The sequence below is a fragment of the Ovis canadensis genome, chromosome 21, assembly GCF_042477335.2.
Source record: "Ovis canadensis isolate MfBH-ARS-UI-01 breed Bighorn chromosome 21, ARS-UI_OviCan_v2, whole genome shotgun sequence".
Taxonomy (NCBI): Eukaryota; Metazoa; Chordata; class Mammalia; order Artiodactyla; family Bovidae; genus Ovis; species Ovis canadensis.
In genome coordinates this window covers 40,310,340-40,331,928 of record NC_091265.1, presented here as the reverse complement: position 1 = coordinate 40,331,928, position 21,589 = coordinate 40,310,340, and the positions used below count along the sequence as shown (strand labels likewise).

Genomic DNA, 21,589 nt, shown 5'->3' with positions numbered 1-21,589 from the left:
ATGAGCAGGCTCGTAAAAGGGATTATCTCTGTGAATCACGTCTGTGTTGCAATGTTTTAATATAGAATCACTGGGAATTATGGCCTTTTGTCTTTTTTTCTATGTATTCCCTGAAATCTTAATCTTTCCAGTTGTATTTATATTCCAACAAGTAATTACTGAGGCAGATAGGATTATGACTTGTAGCAGACAATAAACAGCCTGAGCAGATGGCCTTTTACAGGACATGTCTTGTTTCAGCATGAGCATCCTGAGTACAAACATTCTTTTGAAGTGTTTGTACTTGTTAAGCCTTAATAAAATATTTCAGTAAATGTAATCAACTACAGCAATTTCATCATAGAGAATTTTATTGAATACCTCTTTTAAAAAGCTCAAATATGATATATAAGCATCCTTTTTAAACTTTGTGTGAAATACACATATTAAAAGGTACATAGCACATAAATTACGTGGTAACATAAGTACAAATAAGTAATAGGAAAGAGAATATTTCCAGCACTTTAGATTTCCTCCCATCTCCATCTGTCCTTTATCATTAAGATGCTCTCCCTGCTTGATTGAGGTAATGACCATCCTGGCTTTTGTAGTAATCACTTGCTTGATATTGCTTTATATTTCACTTTAATCATTTATTACGCATTATTTTGGTCTAGCTTGTTTTGTTCAACATTATTTTTAGTGTTCATTTATGTTTATTGTTACATAGAATGGTATTGATTAGCATATCCCAATTTATCTTTTCTATTCTTGACGGGAATTTTTGTGTTTTCCAATTTAGGTCTGTTTAGAACAATTTTGTTATGAACCTTTTTGTCCATGTGCCTGGTACACATCTGTGGAGTATATATTTACAAAATAGTTCAGACTTTAGGGAATACATATTTTCAGATTTTCTTGGTATTGCCAGACTGTTTTCCAAAGTGGTAATACCAATTTATACTTCTGCCAGCAGTATATAACAGTTCGGGTTGGTATTGCCTACCTTTAAGAATTTTTTCCAGTTGATTGTATAGCAGTGTCTCATTGAAATTTAATTTTGCATTTCTATGATTGTCAATGTGACTGAGCACTTTTTCCTGTGATTATTGGCATTTGGATTTCCTTTTCTGTGAAGTATGTGTTTATGTCTTCTGTTCAGGTTTCCATTGACTTGGGCCTTTTCTTATTTATTTGTAGACAGTCTTTATTTTGTGTGTGTGTGTGTGTGTGTGTTTGAAATGTTTGTAAGCATTATGTAATGAAAAAATTCTTCTATCTTGCTTTTTTATTTTGTGTGTGTGTGTGTGTGTGTGTGTGTTTGAAATGTTTGTAAGCATTATGTAATGAAAAAATTCTTCTATCTTGCTTTTTTACTCTCTTCAAGTATCTTTTGATGTACTGAAATTCTCAGTTTTCATGTATCATCATTGTTTATGGTTACCACTATATGTGAATTGGGTAAAAATCCTTATGGAGGTGTTTTCCTATATTCTTGTGTAAAATTTTATAGTTTTTTTTTTAATATTTAGATTTGTAATCTACTTGGCATTGTTTTTGTATATGGTATGAGGTAGTGGTCCAGCTTTTTAAAACTTAGTAGCAGTAGTAATAGTAGTATTAATCTGTTTAAAAATGACCTAGTTGTTCCAAAGACCATATTTTCCCCTCTACTTTGTACTATGTCATCTTTGTCAGGACTGAAGCATCCATATATGAAGCCAAGTCTAACCTTTATACCAGAACTCTACTAAGGCAGGACAAAAACTTACAGGTCAAACATATATGGAGAACATCCTATTCAAACTGTTAGGAAACTTAATTGAGCAGTGTGTGCTTAGTTGCTCAGTTGTGTCTGACTCTTTCAACCCCTTGGACTGTAGCCCACCAGGCTCCTCTGTCCATGGAATTCTCCAGGCAAGAATACTGGAGTGGGTTGCCATGCCCTTCTCCAGGGGATCTTCCCTGCCCGGGTCTCCTACATTGCAAGCAGATTCTGTACCTTCTGAGCTATCGGGAAAGCCCATTGAGCAATATATTGGAAGATAAAGTTTATCCCAGGAATACAAGTTTGGTTAAATTTGAGAAAATTAACCAGAAAAATTTATTGATGTATCTCAGGAAAGTAAGTTTGATAAAATTCCATGTCCTTTCAGTCTATATATTAAACTCTTAGCAAACTAGAATTAGAATGTGTTATAACACGATACAGTGTATCTCCAAAAACAAAAACTACAGCCCACAACTTGATGAATCTTTGAAGTTTAAGTTCAGGAACAGGACAGGGACACTTGCCATCATCTCTTCTATTCAACACTGTAGAGGAGATCCTGGACAATGGAACAAGGCAATAAAAGAAAGATACAAGAACTGGAAATGGAGGATCAAGACTTTTCATGTTCCCTAGTAATATGTTTATGAATATAGATATCAGAAATAAACTATAAATAAGTTATTACAGCAGTAAAAGTATTAAGGTGCTTAATATTTTATTATGTATTTTTAAATGTGATACATAATTTTTAAATTTGACATGATTTACAGTGCAGTATTAGTTCCTGGTGTACAGCAGAGTGATCAGTTATACATATATGTATTCTTTTCCATTATGGTTTATTATAAGCTATTGAATATAGTTCTCTGTGCTATTCAGTAGGACCTTGTTTGTATCTGTTTTATATATAGCAGTTTGTATCTGCTAATCCCAAACTCCTAATTTATTCCTGCCCTCTCCTCATGCCACCTTTCTCCTTTGGTAACCATAAGTCAAATTCTATTTATGTGAATCTGTTTCTGTTTTGTGTATACATTCATTTCTGTTACTTTATAGATTCCACATATGAATGTCATACAGTATCTTTCTCTGACTTATTTCACTAAGCATGATATGTTCTAGGTCCATCCATGTTTCATATTTTAATGGCTGGGTAATATTTCATTGTGTATATCTCTGTGTGTGTGAGATCTTAAAAAAATTATTTATTTGGCTGCCCCTGGACTCAGTTGCAGCACATGGGCTCTTTTGTTGTAGTGCAGAGACTCTCTGGTTGTGGCATGAGGGCTCAATAGTTGCCGCGCTTAGACTGGAGAGTGCTCGACCTTCAGCAGTTGTGGCACACGGGCTCTACAGTGTGAGAGCCCAGTCGTCGCGGCACATAGACTTAGTTGCTCTGCGGCTTGTGAGACCTTAGTTCCCCGACCAGGGATCAAGCCTGCATTACAAGGCAGATTCTTAATCACTGGACCATAAGGAAAGTCCCTGCCTTATCTTGTTAATCCAGTGATCTGTTGATGGGCACTTTGGTAGCTTCCATGTCCTGGCTTTTGTATATAGTGCTGCTGTGAACATGATGGTGAATGTATCTTTTTGAATTAATGTTTCTGTTTTTTTGGATATTTACCTAAGAGTGGAGTTACTAGATCAGATGGTAGTTCTATTTTTAAATTTTTAAGGAACCTCCATAATGTTTTCCATAGTGGCTGCATCAATTCACATTCCCACCGGCAACATAGGAGGGTTCCCATTTCTCCACATCCTCTTCAGCATTTGTTAATTGGAGACGTTTTAATGGTGCTCATTCGGATCAGAGAGGTAGTATAATATTATAGCTTTGATTTATATTTCTCTAATAATTAGTAGTGATAATGAGCATCTTCTCAAGTGCCTGTTGACCATCTGTATCTCTTTGGAGAAATGCCTATTTAGGTCTTCTGCCTATTTTTTGATTTTTTTTTTTTTTTGGTCTTTGTATGAGCTGTTTGTTCAGTTCAGTTGCTCAGTTGTGTCCGACACTTTGCGACCCCAATAATCACAGCACACCAGGCCTCTCTGTCCATCACCAACTCCCGGAGTTCACGCGTCCATCGAGTCAGTGATGTCATCCAGCCATCTCATCCTCTGTCATTCCCTTCTCCTCCTGCCCCCAATCCATCCCAGCATCAGAGTCTTTGCCAATGAGTCAACTCTTCGCATCAGGTGGCCAAAGTACTGGAGTTTCAGCTTTAGCATCATTCCTTCCAAAGAAATCCCAGGGCTGATCTCCTTCAGAATGGACTGGTTGGATCTTCTTGCAGTCCAAGGGACTCTCAAGAGTCTTCTCCAACACCACAGTTCATAAGCATCAATTCTTTGGTGCTCAGCCTTCTTCACAGTCCAACTCTCACATCCATACATGACTACTGGAAAAACTATAGCCTTGACTAGGCGTACCTTAGTCGGCAAAGTAATGTCTCTGCTTTTGAATATGCTATCTAGGTTAGTCATAACTTTTCTTCCAAGGAGTAAGCGTCTTTTAATTTCATGGCTGCAGTCACCCTCTGCAGTGATTTTGGAGCCCAAAAAAAGTCTGACACTGTTTCCACTGTTTCCCCATCCATTTCCCATGAAGTGATGGAACCGGATGCCATGATCTTCGTTTTCTGAATGTTGAGCTTTAAGCCAACTTTTTCACTCCTCTTTCATCAAGAGGCTTTTGAGTTCCTCTTCACTTTCTGCCATAAGGGTGGTGTCATCTGCATATCTGAGGTTATTGATATTTCTCCTGGAAATCTTGATTCCAGCTTGTGTTTCTTCCAGTCCAGCATTTTTCATGATGTACTCTGCATATAAGTTAAATAAGCAGGGTGACAATAGACAGCCTTGACGTACTCCTTTTCCTGTTTGGAACCAGTCTGTTGTTCCATGTCCAGTTCTAACTTTTGCTTCCTGACCTGCATACAGATTTCTCAAGAGGCAGGTCAGGTGGTCTGGTATTCCCATCTCTCAGAATTTTCCACAGTTTATTGTGACCCACAGAGTCAAAGGCTTTGGCATAGTCAGTGAAGCAGAAATAGATGTTTTTCTGGAACTCTTGCTTTTTCCATGACCCAGCAGATGTTGGCAATTTGATCTCTGGTTCCTCTGCCTTTTCTAAAACCAGCTTGAACATCAGGAAGTTCATGGTACACATATTTCTGAAGCCTAGCTTGGAAAATTTTAAGCATTATTTTACTAGTGTGTGAGATGAGTGCAATTGTGCGGTAGTTTGAGCATTCTTTGGCATTGCCTTTCTTTGAGATTGGAATGAAAACGGACCTTTTCCAGTCCTGTGGCCACTGCTGAGTTTTCCAAATTTGCTGGCATATTGAGTGCAGCACTTTCACAGCATCATCTTTCAGGATTTGAAATAGCTCAACTGGAATTCCATCACCTCCACTAGCTTTGTTCATAGTGATGCTTTCTAAGGCCCACTTGACTTCACATTCCAAGATGTCTGGCTCTAGATGAGTGATCACACCATCGTGATTATCCTGGTCGTGAAGATCCTTTTTGTACAGTTCTTCTGTGTATTCTTGCCATCTCTTCTCAATATCTTCTGCTTCTGTTAGGTCCCTACCATTTCTGTCCTTTATTGAGCCCATCTTTTCATGAAATGTTCCCTTGGTATCTCTAATTTTCTTGAAGAGATCTCTATTCTTTCCCATTCTGTTGTTTTCCTCTATTTCTTTGCATTGATTGCTGAAGAAGGCTTTCTTATCTCTTCTTGCTATTCTTTGGAACTCTGCATTCAGATGCTTATATCTTTCCTTTTCTCCTTTGCTTTTCACCTCTCTTCTTTTCACAGCTATTTGTAAGGCCTCCCCAGACAGCCATTTTGCTTTTTTGCATTTGTATATTCTGGAAATTAAGCCCTTGTCTGCTGCATTAATTGCAAATATTTTCTCACTGTCTGCAGGTGATCTTTCTGTTTTATTTATGGTTTCCTTTGCTGTGCAAAAGGTTATAAGGTTGATGAGGTACCATTTGTTTATTTTTGCTTTTATTTCTGTTGCCTTGGAAGATTGACCTAAGAAAACATTGTTATGATGTATGTCAGAGATTGTTTTGCCTATGTTTTCTCCTAGGAATTTTTTGGTGTCATGTCTTTAAGTCTTTAAGCCATTTTGAGTTCATTTTTATATATGCTGTGATGGAGTGTTCTGACTTCATTGATTTATATATTGTTACTCACCTTTCGCACCACCACTTGCTGAAGAGACTATCTTTTCTCTATTGTATATTCTTGCCTCTTATGTCAGAGATTCATTGACTGTAGGTATGTGGTTTATTTTGGGGCTCTTTTCGGTTCTATTGACCCATGTCTGTTTTTGTGCCAATACTATGTAGTTTTGATGGTTGTAGCTTTATAGCATAGTTTGAACTTCAGGAACTCCAGCTTTGTTCTTTTTCCTCAGGATTTCTTTGGCAATTCTGAGCCTTTTGTAATTCCATATAAATTTTAGAATTATTTGTCTAGTTCTTTGAAAAATGTCATGGGTAATTTGATAGGGATCACATTAAATCTTTGGCTTGCTTTGGGTAGTATGACCATTTAACAATATTAGTTCTTCCAGTCCATGAGCATGGGATATCCTTCCATTTTTTTAAAATTGTCTTCAGTTTCCTTTATCAGTGTTGTATAGTTCACAGTGTGTAAGTCTGTCACCTTGATCACGTTTATTCCTCAGGATTTTATTTTTTTGATGCAGTTTCAAGAGATTTTTTTTTTCCTATTTCAGTGTAAAGAAATGCAATTGGTTTTTGTATATTAATCTCCTGCTACCTTGCTGAATTTGTTTATCAGTTCTAGTAGTTTTTGTGTGAAGGCTTTAGAGTTAAGTATCATATCATCTGTATATCATGACAGTTTTACCTCTTCCCTTCCAATTTGGATACCTTTTATTTCTTGTTTCATCGCTGTGGCTAGGACTTCTAATACTGTGCTAAACAGAAGCAATGAGAGTGGACATTCTTGTCTTCTTCCTGTAGTCAGTTGGAAGGCTTTCAACTTTTCCACCATTGAGTATATGTTGGCTGTAGATTTCTCATAAATGGCTTTTATTATTTGAAATATGTTCTCTCTGTCACCACATTGATAAGAGTTTTTATTGTGAAGTTATGTTGAATCTTTTTCAGATGCTTTTTCTCCATCTATTGAGATGATCATGTGGTTTTGTCTTGTCTTTTGTTGATGTGGTGTATCACATTGACTGATTTGAGTGTGTTGAAATATCATTTTGACCCTGGGATGAATCCAGCTTGATCATGGCGTATGATCTTTTTTATGTGTTTTTGGATTTAGTTTACTAATACTTTGTTGAAAATTTTTGCATCTGTATTCATTAAAGATATTGGCTTCTTTGATGAATTCATCAAAGATATTAGAGACCAAAATATGTATATATTAGGTATTCTGGCCTCTAATTATATATACATACATATATATATATATTAGGTATTATCTTTGATTTTGATATCACTGTGTTGATGGCTTCATAGAATGACTTTGGGAGTGCTCCCTCCACTTTAGTCTTCGGAAGAGTTTGAGTAGGATCAATGTAAATTCTTTTTTGTATGTTTGGTAGAATTCCTCAGTGAAGCCATCTGTTCCTGGACTTGTTTGCAGGGAATTTTTTATTATTGCAGATTCTATTTCACTTCTAGTGGTTGGTCTCTTCAAATTATCTATTTCTTCTTGATTTAGTTTTGGTAGGCATGTATTTCTAGAAACTTGTCCATTTCTTCTAGGTTGTTCAGTTTGTTGGCATATAATTGTTCATAGTACAGAAACATAGTATGTAAAAATTGATTGTATTTCTGTAAAAAACACAAAACAAGACAGTGAAAATTAAAGCATATCAAAGTGTATTGCTAATATTTCTAACAACTTTTTAGACGATGCTAGGATGGTAAGTCACATTTAATGGAAAATTCATCCATGAAATGAATGTCCCCCAGTAGGTACTGTGCATGAACTGTTTTAACAGCTTCTTCCCCAGTGTACCCTCTGACATTGGTCAGTATTTCCTTGTCATGTATTTCTCTGGTATCTTTCAACATTTTCTACAGTGATAACCTGCAAAGAAAAAGCCTGTGAAGATGCTGATGATCACCAGGATTTGAACCATTCCCTACAAAACTTATTAATAACGCAATAGAAATGTTTTCTGATTTCTTTTTTTTTTTTTTTTTTGAGGATATTTTAAATATTTATTTTTGCCTGCACTGGGTCATTGTTGCTGTACATGGACTTTTCCCTGGTTGTGGCAAGCAGGGGTTACTCTTCCTTGTGGTGCATGGGCTTCTCATTGAGGTGACTTCTCTTGTTGCAGAGGACAAGCTCTAGGTGCACAGGTTTCCGTAGTTGCAGCATGCAAGCCCAGTAGTTGCAGCCTACAGTCTCTAGGTAGGTTGACTTCAGTAGTTATGACACATGGGTTTAGATGCTCTGCAGCATGTGGAATCTTCCCGAACCAGGGATCAAACCCATGTTACTGTATTGGCAGATGGATTCTTTACCACTGGACCATCAGAAAATGTATCTTAAGTAACAGTAAATGAATGCTGTCACCTTATAACTGAAAATAAAACAAGGAATGTCCACTCTTACCAATTCTATTCAGCGTTGTCTCCAGGGATCTAACAAGTGCCATAAATAACGTTTAAAGGAAGGCAATAAATGGCAGTAAATACAAAGGATTTGAAAGAAGTAAGACTCGTTACTCCCAAGTGACATGATCAAGTACACGTAGAATCCTAAGAAATCTGTAAAATAGCCGCTAAAACTGTGCTAAAGCTAAAACCTTTACAACAGTCAGAGGGATTCAGGGTCAAAATATGAAAATCAATTATGCTTCTGTTATTATCCATAAACAACTGGAAGTTGAAACTTAAAAAGTACATACCATTACAATGCAATAAAAATCATTAAACATTTAGGGATAAATTTAGCAAAATATGTTTATGTTCAAAGCATAAACACTAAAAAATGCAGAACGATACCATGAGCTGATCCTAAAATTCATATGGAAACACAAATGGCCTAGAATATCCAAAAGAATTTTAAAAGAAGAATGAAATTGAAGGATATATACAGTCAGACTTTGTGACTTAAAAGTATAAGAATCAACAAAGTGTTGTATTAGTGCAAGGATGTGCATCTAAATCTTGGGGCAGAATTGAAAGTCCAGAGATAAGCTTACACATCTGTGCTTAGCTGGTTTTTGACAATGATTCTGAAGTAATTCCATGGGTTGGTGAAACTTTTTCTTCAATAGAGTTGCAGCTATCACTCATGATAGTTTTTCTAACAAAGTTTTTTCATTATATATTTATATATGGGAAAAAAGATCATGATGATATATTGGAAAAATTAACTCAAAATGAAAACAAAAAATTTAGAAGAAAGCATAGGTCAAAATACTTGATGTAGGCAAAGATTTCTTGGATATGAAAAGCAAAAGATAAATTGGTCTTTATCGAAATTAAAAACTTTAGCTTTTAAAACATATTACACAAATAAAAGCCACAGGTTGGAAGAAAATATTCACTATTTTCTTCGAGAGTTTTTATCCAGGAATGTAAAGAACTTTTAAAATTCAAAAATAAGAATACAACTGGTCCAGTTTTTTAAATGGTTAAAATGTTTGAGCAAAAGATAATAGGGGATTATGACTAGTAAGCATATGGAAAAAAGACTTGCATTAGGAAAGTTCAATTTTTAACCATAATGAGATCTTACCACACAGTTAATATTAAAAAGATACTGTACTAAGTTTACAAGGATGTGAAACAATAGAAATGCTCACATGTTGTAAGAATGTAAAATCATATATGAACTTTGTGAAACAAACTGGCAATTTCTTAAAAAGTTCTATCACTTCCATTTAACTGAGTACTTCTGGTACATACATAAACATGTAGCAGCTGTATTCATTGTAGTCCAAAAGTGGAAATCCAGAAATCCATCGTCAGATGTGTGGATAGACAAAATATGTTTTATTTATACAGTAGGATACCACTCAACAGTAACTAGGGATCGAACTTCTAATATACAGAAAAATAGGCATGAATCTAAAAAGTACGCTTATTGAAAGAAGCCAGACACAAAGGAGTACATTCAATATGATCTGTTTATATAAAACTACAAAATACAAATCATAATATGTAGTAAAAGAAAGAAATTAATAGTTACCTGTGGATAGTAGAGTTTTGTGGGAAAGGGCAGTGATGAATCTTTTTGAGAAAATTGTAATATTCTACATAAAGTAATCTATATGATGATGGTGGCCACTCAGGTCTCTCTTTTTTTTTTTTAAAGTTCAAAAAAATTTACCCTTAAAAATGCATTTAATTTTATGTATGTAATACTTCAGTGAAATTTACAGGAGGAGAATCCCTCCACTGTTTGCAGAAAAAAATCTTTTGTAATTCAGATATACAGCCTTTGAAGACTGTAAATTTATTTAACTAGATACAAACTTAGTAGCTTAATTTTAGCTTTTTGAAATTATCTGTGTTATTTATTTGAAATTGCAAAGGGAAGGGATGAAAAATATGTACTAATCTTATAACCAGGGATATAAAAGTATCTAATGAATGCTATTGGACAAAGTTAAATAATTTATGATGGGAGGAAAGTTTCAAGTTTATGTAACATGCAGTATATTGTTATTCATGATAATACCTTGCTGTTACATAGTGCTAGAGGATGTGTACATACCTTTCACAAATATCTCATCCTCATAATAGACTGTTACTAGAAGTGTTAATAGTTTGGGAAGGTATCTATTTCTGTTTTATATATGATTTCAGGCCCAATGAGATGTTACATGATTTGTTGAAAATCACTTAGCTGACAAGTGCTAGAGGACCTGGAATTCAGAGTTAAAGCTTCTGGCCCTAACCCTTTGCTATGGCAAACTACTTCCCTTTAAAATATACTTTCGTTATCTGGTCTATTTCCACCTGTCCTTTTAAAAAACTTTTATTTTTGACTTTATTGACATGTATTCTTAATAGCATTTGAGTTTCTTTTCATGCTGTACTTTTAAACACTGGTTCAGCTGTATTGTGTTATTAACCACAAACATTCTTGGGGATTCATGAAGTGACCAAAGAGCGATTGTAATGGTGGGGAATAAGAAAACTTTGAACAAACATACTTTGAGTTCTATAAAGTAATAAGAACAGTTGCCAAGAATTTTTGTAGTTTGACTAGTTTTCAGAATTTGTTTTAATTTGTCCATTATGGCATTTTTCAGATTAAATAAACTTGAAGATACTATTACACTAATTAAAGGAAAAATTGAAGAAGTTCGTCTTCCTGTAGAAAAAGTGGATGTTATTATATCTGAATGGATGGTAAGTGTTTGCACGCAAAACTACTTTCATTAATTTTTTTTTTAAAGGCAATGAATAAAGTAGCAAGTATTCTGTATTTTATTATATTTGATAAATGGCAGAATGGTAGCATTATTTTAAAAACAGCTACAGTGTTTTTATGGTAGTTTATTCTGCAGTGGCACTTATTTACTGGCAATTTGTAATTTTTAAGAAAATATATTGTCTTTTTAAATTTTAAACTCATAATACTGCTTTCGAGATTTGTTGAGACCTAACTATGTTTGCCTAAAAGCCTACAAGGATTCTTTAAGGATTTACTAAGACTGTTCATGTCAAAATAATGTGGTGTTGCTACTGTTGTTGTCATATTGAATAGCCTATCTTTCTGATCTCTTTGGTCATGTGTCCTATACCACATAAAGTGAAAGTGAAGTCGCTCAGTTGTGACTCCTAGCGACCCCATGGACTGCAGCCTACCAGGCTCCTCCGTCCATGAGATTTTCCAGGCAAGAGTACTGGAGTGGGTTGCCATTGCCTTCTCCGTGAGTTATTGAAGTGAAGTCGCTCATTCGTGTCCCACTCTTTGCGACCTTGTGGACTGTAGCCCACCAGGCTCCTCCGTCCATGGGATTCTCCAGGCAAGAAAACTGGAGTGGGTTGCCATTTCCTTCTCCACCTATACCACATAAAATAGTATTTATTGGCATTATTAAAATAATGAGATAAAGGTATATTATTATATAGCTTTATAGTTTGCTTTTGAAACCACAAATCAAGGTCAGAGTACTTAAAGTGTCTATAAAGTAAAATTAATGGTATTTGTCAACTGATTTGACCTGTTGATATGCTGCTTCTATTAAGACAAGTATATAGTAGTTCTGGATAACTATTTGGAAAGTATTAAGGTTTTTTTAAAGAAACTGTATTTGATACCTGTATTTTAATTAAGTGAATTTATCAAAACTTCTTGGAAAGATTGAGTTTTGCTTTATAATTATCTATAAATTTTGAATAACAATTCTAGCAAAATAGCTAGAATTAGGGCGCTTTTAGATTTAGTGTCGTGATTTCAGTTCAGAGCCTGTGACAGTCGCTGTTATTGGCAGTTTCTCTTTTGCATCTAAAACAGTATGTTGAGTTTTTTCATGCTAAGGTTGTCTTCTAACAATTCTTGATCGTAATACTCTTGTGCTTCTTAACAAAGTAATATGTATCAGTACTCTGATTTCCCTTAAAAATTGAGTGAGAAGGAATGAATTTAGTTACATCTAACTGAAAACCTAACACCTCTTTAAAGACTACAGAAAGGTGCTTTGGGAAAGTGCATTTGAGGCATCTGCCTGACAGCAGCTTAAGTAGTTTGTACTAAGTGTTGCCTAATGTAGTCCTTATTTCTCTAAGGATCATTTTATTTTTCTTGGGAAATGCATCTTTTAAATTACCCCAGATTACACTATAAGCAAACTAAAAAAAGACCTTACTAAAACTTCCTGTCACCTCAGTTAACCAGCTGATAGTTCTTGACCAGGCTACCAGAATTATCCTTCTGGATATTGATGTTTCAGGAACTTTGAAACTTGAAACACTGTCTAGAAGTATTAATTGTCATTTAGTCGCTCAGTCATGTCTGACTTTTTGCAACCCCATGGACTGCAGCACACCAGGCTTCCCTCCTTCGCTGTCTGCGGGAGTTTGCTCAAACTCATACCCATTGAGTTGGTGATGCCATCCAACCATCTCATCCTCTGTCCTCCCCTTCTCCTGCCCTCAGTCTTTCCCAATGTCAGAGTCTTTCCCAGTGAGTCTGCTCTTCACATCAGGTGGCCAAAGTATATGAGTTTCAGCTTCATCATCAGTCCTTCCAATGAATATTCAGGACTGATTTCCTTTAGGTTGGACTGGTTTGATCTTGCAGTCCAAGGGACTCTCAAGAGAAGTATTAATATGAAATTGAAATCTTAGAGCCAGTTGCTGCTGCTGCTAAGTCGCTTCAGTCGTGTCTAACTCTGTGTGACCCCATAGATGGCAGCTCACCAGGCTCCTCCATCCCTGGGATTCTCCAGGCAAGAACACTGGAGTGGGTTGCCATTTCCTTCTCCAATGCAGGAAAGTGAAAAGTGAAAGTGAAGTCGCTCAGTCGTGTCTCACTCTTAGCGACCCCATGATTGGTATAATAACAAAAACCTGACTAGGTTGAGTGAATTTATGAGATTGTCACGATTATGATGTGAGCTTTATTGAAAGCTGTGCTGGTCTTGGGCTTGTTTCCCTAAGACTCATTTTACACCCTTCTGTTTTCTGCTGTCTGATGGAGATGGGCTAACACTGCAGGTGGCTTTTCTTCGGCTCCTGTGACAGCCAACTTCAGTTGGGCTTGGGAAATCTAATGGAAGAAATATCAATAACCTCAGATATGCAGATGACACTACCCTTATGGCAGAAAGTGAAGAGGAACTAAAAAGCCTCTTGATGAAAGTAAAAGTGGAGAGTGAAAAAGTTGGCTTAAAGCTCAACATTCAGAAAACAAAGATCATGGCATCCGGTCCCATCACTTCATGGGAAATAGATGGGGAAACAGTAGAAACAGTGTCAGACTTTATTTTGGGGGGCTCCAAAATCCCTGCAGATGGTGGCTGCAGCCATGAAATTAAAAGACGCTTCCTCCTTTGAAAGGAAAGTTATGACCAACCTAGATAGCATTATTAAAAAGCAGAGATTGGGGACAGGAGGAGAAGGGGACGACAGAGGATGAGATGGCTGGATGGCATCACTGACTCAATGGACGTGAGTCTGAGTGAACTCCAGGAGTTGGTGATGGACAGGGAGGCCTGGTGTGCTGCGATTCATGGGGTCACAAAGAGTCGGACATGACTGAGTAACTGAACTGAACTGAATGGGAGATTTATGAAAGGAGAAGCCAGGGCATTTTCTTTTTTTTTTGCCTCTGGTGGTGTTGCTGGCAGAAATTGTTTCTTTTGTGGCTCTAGTTCCTACCTGACAAACCTCTCATAATTCCCGCATCCACTGTGTGACCCTGACCCTGGGCTCTTGTTCCAGTACTTTTTTATTTTGGGGGTTTGGTCAGGAATGATCTCTGCCTCTATCAGGAAGGCAGTCACATAAGCAATAGAGTCACTGGAACCCGAGATGAAAAGGGTGCATTCTTTGCAACCGAGATGTTTTCAGAAACCCTTCAGAAAGGGAAAAAAATACATGTGTCCAGCATGTGATGGCTAAGAAATTTCTTTTTCTCCGCACAAAGGTGTAATTTTAGAGTTTGCATTATCTTGCTGTCAGCCTTTCCTTGTATGCATCAGTGAGGTTGGTGTCTAGCAGATTTGTTAAACACATTAGAGGGAGCATTTGACACTGTAACTTAGAGCAGTTATAGAGTCATCTTTGTGGCTTGGCAATATCATTTATAATATATTCTAGATCCTCTCCTAACTTTGGTACACATATTAGAATTTCTGGGCCTGGATGCTGGAAAATTCTAATTACGTAACTAAACAGGAAGCAAGTATGCTTCCTAAAATACAGCCAACATTTTTTCAGATAGTCCTACTTAAACCCAAGTTGTTTAAACAGTGATTTTTAAAGCCACGTTTTCTTGAACCAGCATTTTAGAATTAAAATACCTTGCATAGAATCCTGTCTTTGGAAGTTTCTGTTTGTTTTTTTTTTTTTTTTTACATACAGCAGTAGGGATGCAAAAATTAGAATAATTCAAATTTAAACTATGGCATAGTGTTTTTTTTTCTTTTTTAAAGTGTTTTGAACCAGAAAGAACCAAAAAAAAAAAAAAAGGAATGTACCTTGAAGAATTGGACACAGATGTTTAATGAACTTGTAATCCAATATAGCAATGTAGGCGTCATATATTGTAGAGATGTACATCTGTTTGCTTCGGCTATGGTCCACTAACTGTGTCATGGCTTAATTTAGATATCTTTTTTGTCTGCAGATGTTCATGAACTTTGCTTTTATTTTGCGAGATGTTCTCAGATAAGAATGTGTTTTTAAAATCCAAATCATTGTTGTTAGCGTGTCATTTAATAAACTTGCCTCTTAGATTTACGAATTTCCATATTTAGGCCTCTCTTTAATTTTTACATTTTTATTTTTATTGAATGAAATTTCTAAATAGATAAAATTCTTATCGGTTAAATAGAAAGTTTAATTTCTATAGATGTTACTATGCATGCCTATGAATATCTGTTCTCATATTTTACATTTTGTTGTACCAATAGAGCCATTCTTTATGACCTGTCATTTCTGATGGCCTAATAATGCTGTTCAAAGTAAGCATACTTGATTCTTGTCCTGTGAGCCAGTAAGCCCAGATAGACTGATTTGATGTTGTTGTTTGCCATCTAGGTGTTCAGCATGTTCTCCTTACAAATGTTTACATAGATAAGATCGTGGCACTGCATAATAGAATTGCCAGAGATGAATCTTGTTTGGACATGTTATTTTCTGTCATCAGGACCATCAGCAAAATTATACATTAGGTGAACTTTTAAGTTACATTGTCACGATCACGTACTGTATACATTCAAATTTCCTTTGTGATTTTTCTGTCTAGGCTTGCTTTTCACAGAAATGACCTAAAATTTTCTCAGCATTCCCATCCCATTTTACCAGCACCCGTGTCTGTGTAGTGTGCATGCATGTACCGCCCACACCCACAATAATGGGGTACCTTTCCTTCACATTTAATACTCTTTATTGTTGGTAAATAGCTTTTCAGGATTTTATCACTTTAGACTTCATCACTTAGAAACATGACTTGTCATTTGGTTTGTCAACACTGTAGAATCTGGGCCGTGAAGCGTGTCATAGGTTACATTTTCAACTGTTGAAATGTTTTTGTTGTTTTTAGTTTAGTCTGGCAGTGAAGCCATGCCATGTCAGCCAACTGCCATGAAGATTAGGTGGCCTTTCCTGATTTCTCTTCTTACCTTAAATGATGTAATAATAATTATGTAAGTAGTTTAGTAAGTTAGATAAGCTAAATTAATCTTAGTGTTAGGGAAAGTATAAGAGATTGATTCACAACACAAATTTTTAATTGTATAGGTACATTTTTGCCTTTCCAGTCCTTGATAAGAAATATGCTTATGACCTGAATTTAAGGATTTTTTTAGTCTTCTTTTTTTTCTCTTTTATGTATATTACTCTGAAAATTTTAAGCAAAATAAAATTGTCTATGTCTAGTATGTTTACTTAAAAGTAGACATAATCTAATGTCCAATGGTTCAAGATAAGGAATGTAAGATGTAACTTTCAACTCTATATTCTCTGGTCAATCTTTCCCCTTATTTTTTTTATTTTTTTGTTGTTCCATCAGAGAAAAAGTCATCTTTTCATTGCCCGACTTCTGGTATTTTTTAAAATCAATCAGTATGATAATAATTAAACAAACAAATGCTTGCTTAATCACTTCAGTCGTGTCTGACCCTGTGCACCCCTTTGGACTGCAGCCTGCCAGGCTCCTCTGTCCATGGGATTCTCCAGGCAAGAATACTGGAGTGGGTTGCCATGCCCATGTGTCCTGCATTGGCAGGCATGTTCTTTACCATTGGGAAGCCAATAAATGCTTCAAAATAAAAAATAAGGTAAATTGTTGCATAAAATTAATTGTAAAATATGTTCTTTTGATTACAGAGACTACTGTTGTTTTAATGTCCTTTATTTCTCTTTCTAAAATCATGTTGTTATTTATATTTTTGACAAATAATCTGTCTTTTAATGGGATATACTGATGATGAGAGAAATCTGTGTTAGCAGATTGACTTATTTCATTTGATGTGTTCTACCTTCCCTGTCTGGCAACTTGCCACAATTTCTGCACGACTCATTTCAGACATCACCTCACCTGTGCAGCTTTCCCTTTTTGCACCTTGATCACATAAATCTCTTTCCCCCTTTCTTTGCAATTTAGTTTAAGCTTCTATTATATACTTTCACAGTATATTAGTATTAATTGTTCATAAACCTTTCTCCATTCTCTGAGATTGGGAACCAGGATTTACTTGATATGGTCAGAATTTGTCAAAGGGATCAGTATGAGTAAATGATGAGAGAGTATATAAGAGAACTTTTCCAGACAGAAATTCACTGGCCACAGAGACAATCTTATTTATAATTTTCTATACATCAGAGGAAGGCACAGATGAAACAGAGTTAAGAATATTTATTGCTCTAGAGTCAGACACCTGAATTCTTGGTGCTCTTTTGCTGCATCTTGGTTCGTTACCTTGGGTATATTACTGAACCTGTCTGTGCCTCAGTTTCCTTCTCTCTAAAATGAAGACAGCAATTGTACTTACTTTATAGGGATTTTGTGAGGATTAAATGAATTAATACATGGAAATTTCATAAAACATTCTGGCACATAATATGCTATGCTAAGTCGCTTCAGTCATGTCCAACCCTGTGCGACTCCATGGAGCCCACCAGGCTCCTCTGTCCACAGGATTCTCCAGGCAAGAGTACTGGAGTGGGTTGCCATTTCCTTCTCCTTACACCCTAGAGAACAGACTAAAATGGTAAAATATGGAAAGATAAAGTTGAAATAATAGAGATTCTTTGCTCACTCTTCATATGCCTCCAATGCGGGAGACCCGAGTTCGATCCCTGGGTTGGGAAGATCCCCTGGAGAAGGAAATGGCAATCCACTCCAGTATTCTTGCCTGGAGAATCCCATGGATGGAGAAGCCTAGTAGGTTACAGTCCACGGTGTTACAAAGAGTCGGACAGGACTGAGCAACTTCACCTTCACCCTTCACCTTCGTACTCCTTAGTTAAACCTCACTCTCATGTCTCTCAGCAGGTAGGGTCTTTTTATTTTAAAAATTATACTGTCAAGGATTTTTATCTTACTGTAGCCAAAATTAAGAAATATCCAGAATATCAGAATATCAAAAAAATTCTTTTACGTATCATTAACCTCCGACCATAGTTTGTCACTCTGGCCCTCTGGCCCTTTATCTACATTTTATACACACATACACGTATACATAAATATGCATATAGAGAGAAGGCTAGAATATATTTTTGTATTTACATAGAAATAAGCATTCATTTATTATACAAATAAATCAAAACTAACCTACCTTAGACTCTTACAGCTTGGAAATTCTATGACTGATCAATTTATAACAACCCCTATTTAAAATTTTTCAGGACTATGCTGGGCTAAAAAGTCTAAAAATTGGTTTATCAAGGCACCTACTGTAGTATGGCTAGATACAGGGCACCTAGTGAAATCTGGATTTCTGGAAAAAAACAAATAATTTCGTACTGTAGGTATGTCTAAAATCCAGATTTTGCTAGGCATCTTATATTTTTATTTGCTAAACCTGACAACACTAACCTACGGGCTCCTATAAAGATATCCCTTCCAATAAAAGAAAAAAAAATTATTGGCATTTCTTGCTATGTCAAACAGAAATGAGCCAGTATATATACAATGCCAAAATTCAGTGTGAAACTCAACCACATTAAATCAATAGTTTCTGATTATGATTAATTCTCTTTTGAAAAATAACTTAAGTTTTTTAAAATTCTAAGGGAAAAAAGGCGTGATTTTTTTAAAAGTCAGCAAGCTATATATTTCTCAGTAATAAACACAAAAAGTTTATTGAAACTATATTTCCATATGAATATAAATATTAGGTATTCAGTTGTTACCTTGAGAAGCTGTTGAGGTAGACCAGCTATTTATTCACAGGCACCATGAAGTATAAAAGTGACAAATCATGACATCTGTTTAATTCAGTACATGCCCTCATGTTCATATAGACGAATTACCTCACAGGATTACTTGTCAAAGACACACGGAGGGACTCCAGGTACGTGAAGAGTCTCTCATCTGCAGACCCCATCTTCAGTTCATAGATGAATTCCTGAGGTGAAATCTGTCGATTACTCTTAAGACTTCATTTTGAAAGTTGTACAAACTTTTAAGGACTCTGTAACTAAAGAATGAGCTGCTTGAGTAGATTATTCAGTTAATAAAAGCTGGAAATGATAATATATGTGAAATCAGGAATATTAATACTTGAGGGAAGAACATACTTGGTGCTTCTCTCTTGGCTTTTGAGCCCTTTGTAAAAGCAGAAGACCCTCTATTTCCATGGCTAGTATTTACTAATTGACTCTGCCTATAATGAATGCAAAGAAATACAAACATCAGCTGATGAATGTGGATTATTGGGGTTGGGATTTTTTATATTTTTCTTCATATTAAAATGTGCTATATGTATATTTCAAGAATAATTATCAGTTTGCTGCTCTGTAAATAAATTAGAAGCTCTTGCCTGGAAAATCCCATGGGTGGAGGAGCCTGGAAGGCTGCAGTCCATGGGGTCGCGAAGAGTCGGACACGACTGAGCGACTTCCCTTTCCCTTTTCACTTTTCATGCATTGGAGAAGGAAATGGCAACCCACTCCAGTGTTCTTGCCTGGAGAATCCCAGGGACGGGGGAGCCTGGGGTCTGCGGTCTATGGGATCGCACAGAGTCGGACACGACTGAAGCGACTTAGCAGCAGCATACTAATATTACATGATTATTTCAGGTAAAGTACAAAATATACATTCAATAGGCTTTTTTTTTTAGTATTTTAAATATTAACGGAAATAGTTACAGTACTTGAATACTGAATCAGAAATTGTGGTTTGTAAGTATTTTTTTTCCTTAAATTTTTTTCTTTATTCTGAATTAAGAATAAAATGAAAACAGTAAAAATATAATTAAGACTAGGCCAGTTTTATAATCTTTACCTGTGTTCTTGCATTCTTAATCGCTCCCCAGCCTCTCCTTTATTTCATATTTGTTTAGATTAAAATTTAGATCACACTCTGCAGCCATTTTATTTGTTACTCTAGAGAGGAGGCTGTTTTATAATCTTAAAAGCTATAGGAGAAATTTAACCCTTTGGGGCTTGAGACCAAATGTAAGTGAAAATATTTAGTCCTTTAAACAAAGTGTTTATATTGAAACACTTATGTATTGTGGATAAAGTTTTTGCTTTTGAAATATATTTTAGATGTTTTTGTATCTCTTTCATCAAAGTTGTGGAAGTGGCAGTTACCAAGAGATTCTGTGCTCATATATGATTGATTGGATTGGGTTTATTTGTTTTTGGCTCTCCATAATTCCCTGTGCCATGTTGCATTCTACTTGTGCTTAAGTCCTGTATGCATTACTTTAAAAAAAAATCATTTTGCTCAATAAGTTGTAAATTATTTTAATTATGAAGGTAAAGGGCATAAGTTACTCAGGAGTATGAATCAACTGTCCTTACAAAAATTTTTCAGTATAAGACAGAGAACAGGAAGTTTTTGTTAATTTTGATTTCAAACTCTAAAATTGTATAACAATTAAAAAAAATTTTTTTTTTCAATAATACTGTTTACCTTTGCCAGGGAATGAAAGTAAGCTCCTAAAATTTAACAGTTTGCATTTGCAAGCAGATGGGTGTTCATTACAAGCTCTGTTTCATGTAACTGAGTTGGCTTAGTCATAATTATTATAATAATTAATATGAAGTGGTTCTACTTAAGGATTATCCTGGGACAGATATTTGATTCACATGCCATGAGTAATCATATAAATTCCACCAGTTTATAATAAATAATCTTGCTCCAGTGCTTCACAACATGGATTTAGAAAACCCCTAATCATGTGATTGAGAAATGACAAATTATATCTTTATGAAGCTTCAAGGGGGGGCATCATCATCATTTTTGTAGAGTGAAATACAAAATTCTCACAGCCTCTTAAAACACCTACCTTTCATACTTTTTTGAGCCCTTACAGAGCTGATTTTAGTTAAGTACTCCCTAATTCCTTGGAATTTCAGTTCATTCTCTTGCACTATTCTTAGTACTTCGAGGGACAAGTTAAAGAAGCCATGATTTTCATTACCTTAGGAGGTGGGTCATAGAGGATGTTGTTGTGATTTATGTCCAAGAGTGTTCTGTTTATGTTTCTCTCTAATAGTTTTATAGTTTCTGGTCTTACCTTTAGGTCTTCAATCCATTTTGAGTTTATCTTTGTGTATGGTGTTAGGAAATGTTCTAATTTAATTCTTTTACACATAGTTGTCCAGTTTTCCCAGCAGTACTTATTGAAGAGACTATGTTTTTTCCATTGTCTTAACATATTCTCATTATATATCTTATATTCTTAATATATCCTCCTTTGTCAAAGACAGGTTGCCCCTAGATATGTGAATTTATCTCTGGGCTTTCTATCTTGTTCCATTGGTCTGTATTTTGTTTTGTGCCAGTACCGTACTCTCCTGATGACTGTAGCTTTGTAGTATAGTCTGAAGTCACGAAAACCAACTTGATTCTTCTTTCTCAAGGTTGCTCTGGATGTTTGTGGTCTTTTGCATTTCCATACAAATTGGTAAATTTCTGTTCTAGCTCTGTGAAAAAATGCCATTGTAATTTGA

General features: G+C 35.7%; 1 protein-coding gene across 2 annotated transcripts in view; it reads left to right on the top strand.

Moving 5' to 3' along the window:
* Positions 1–21,589, top strand: part of PRMT3 (protein arginine methyltransferase 3) — a 135,561-nt gene that overhangs the window by 35,480 nt on the left and 78,492 nt on the right. For both annotated transcript variants that reach the window (XM_069565325.1, XM_069565326.1), the window contains one exon: positions 11,041–11,140. In XM_069565325.1, the coding sequence (XP_069421426.1) occupies positions 11,041–11,140 (100 nt within the window). The remainder of the gene's footprint in view (positions 1–11,040; positions 11,141–21,589) is intronic.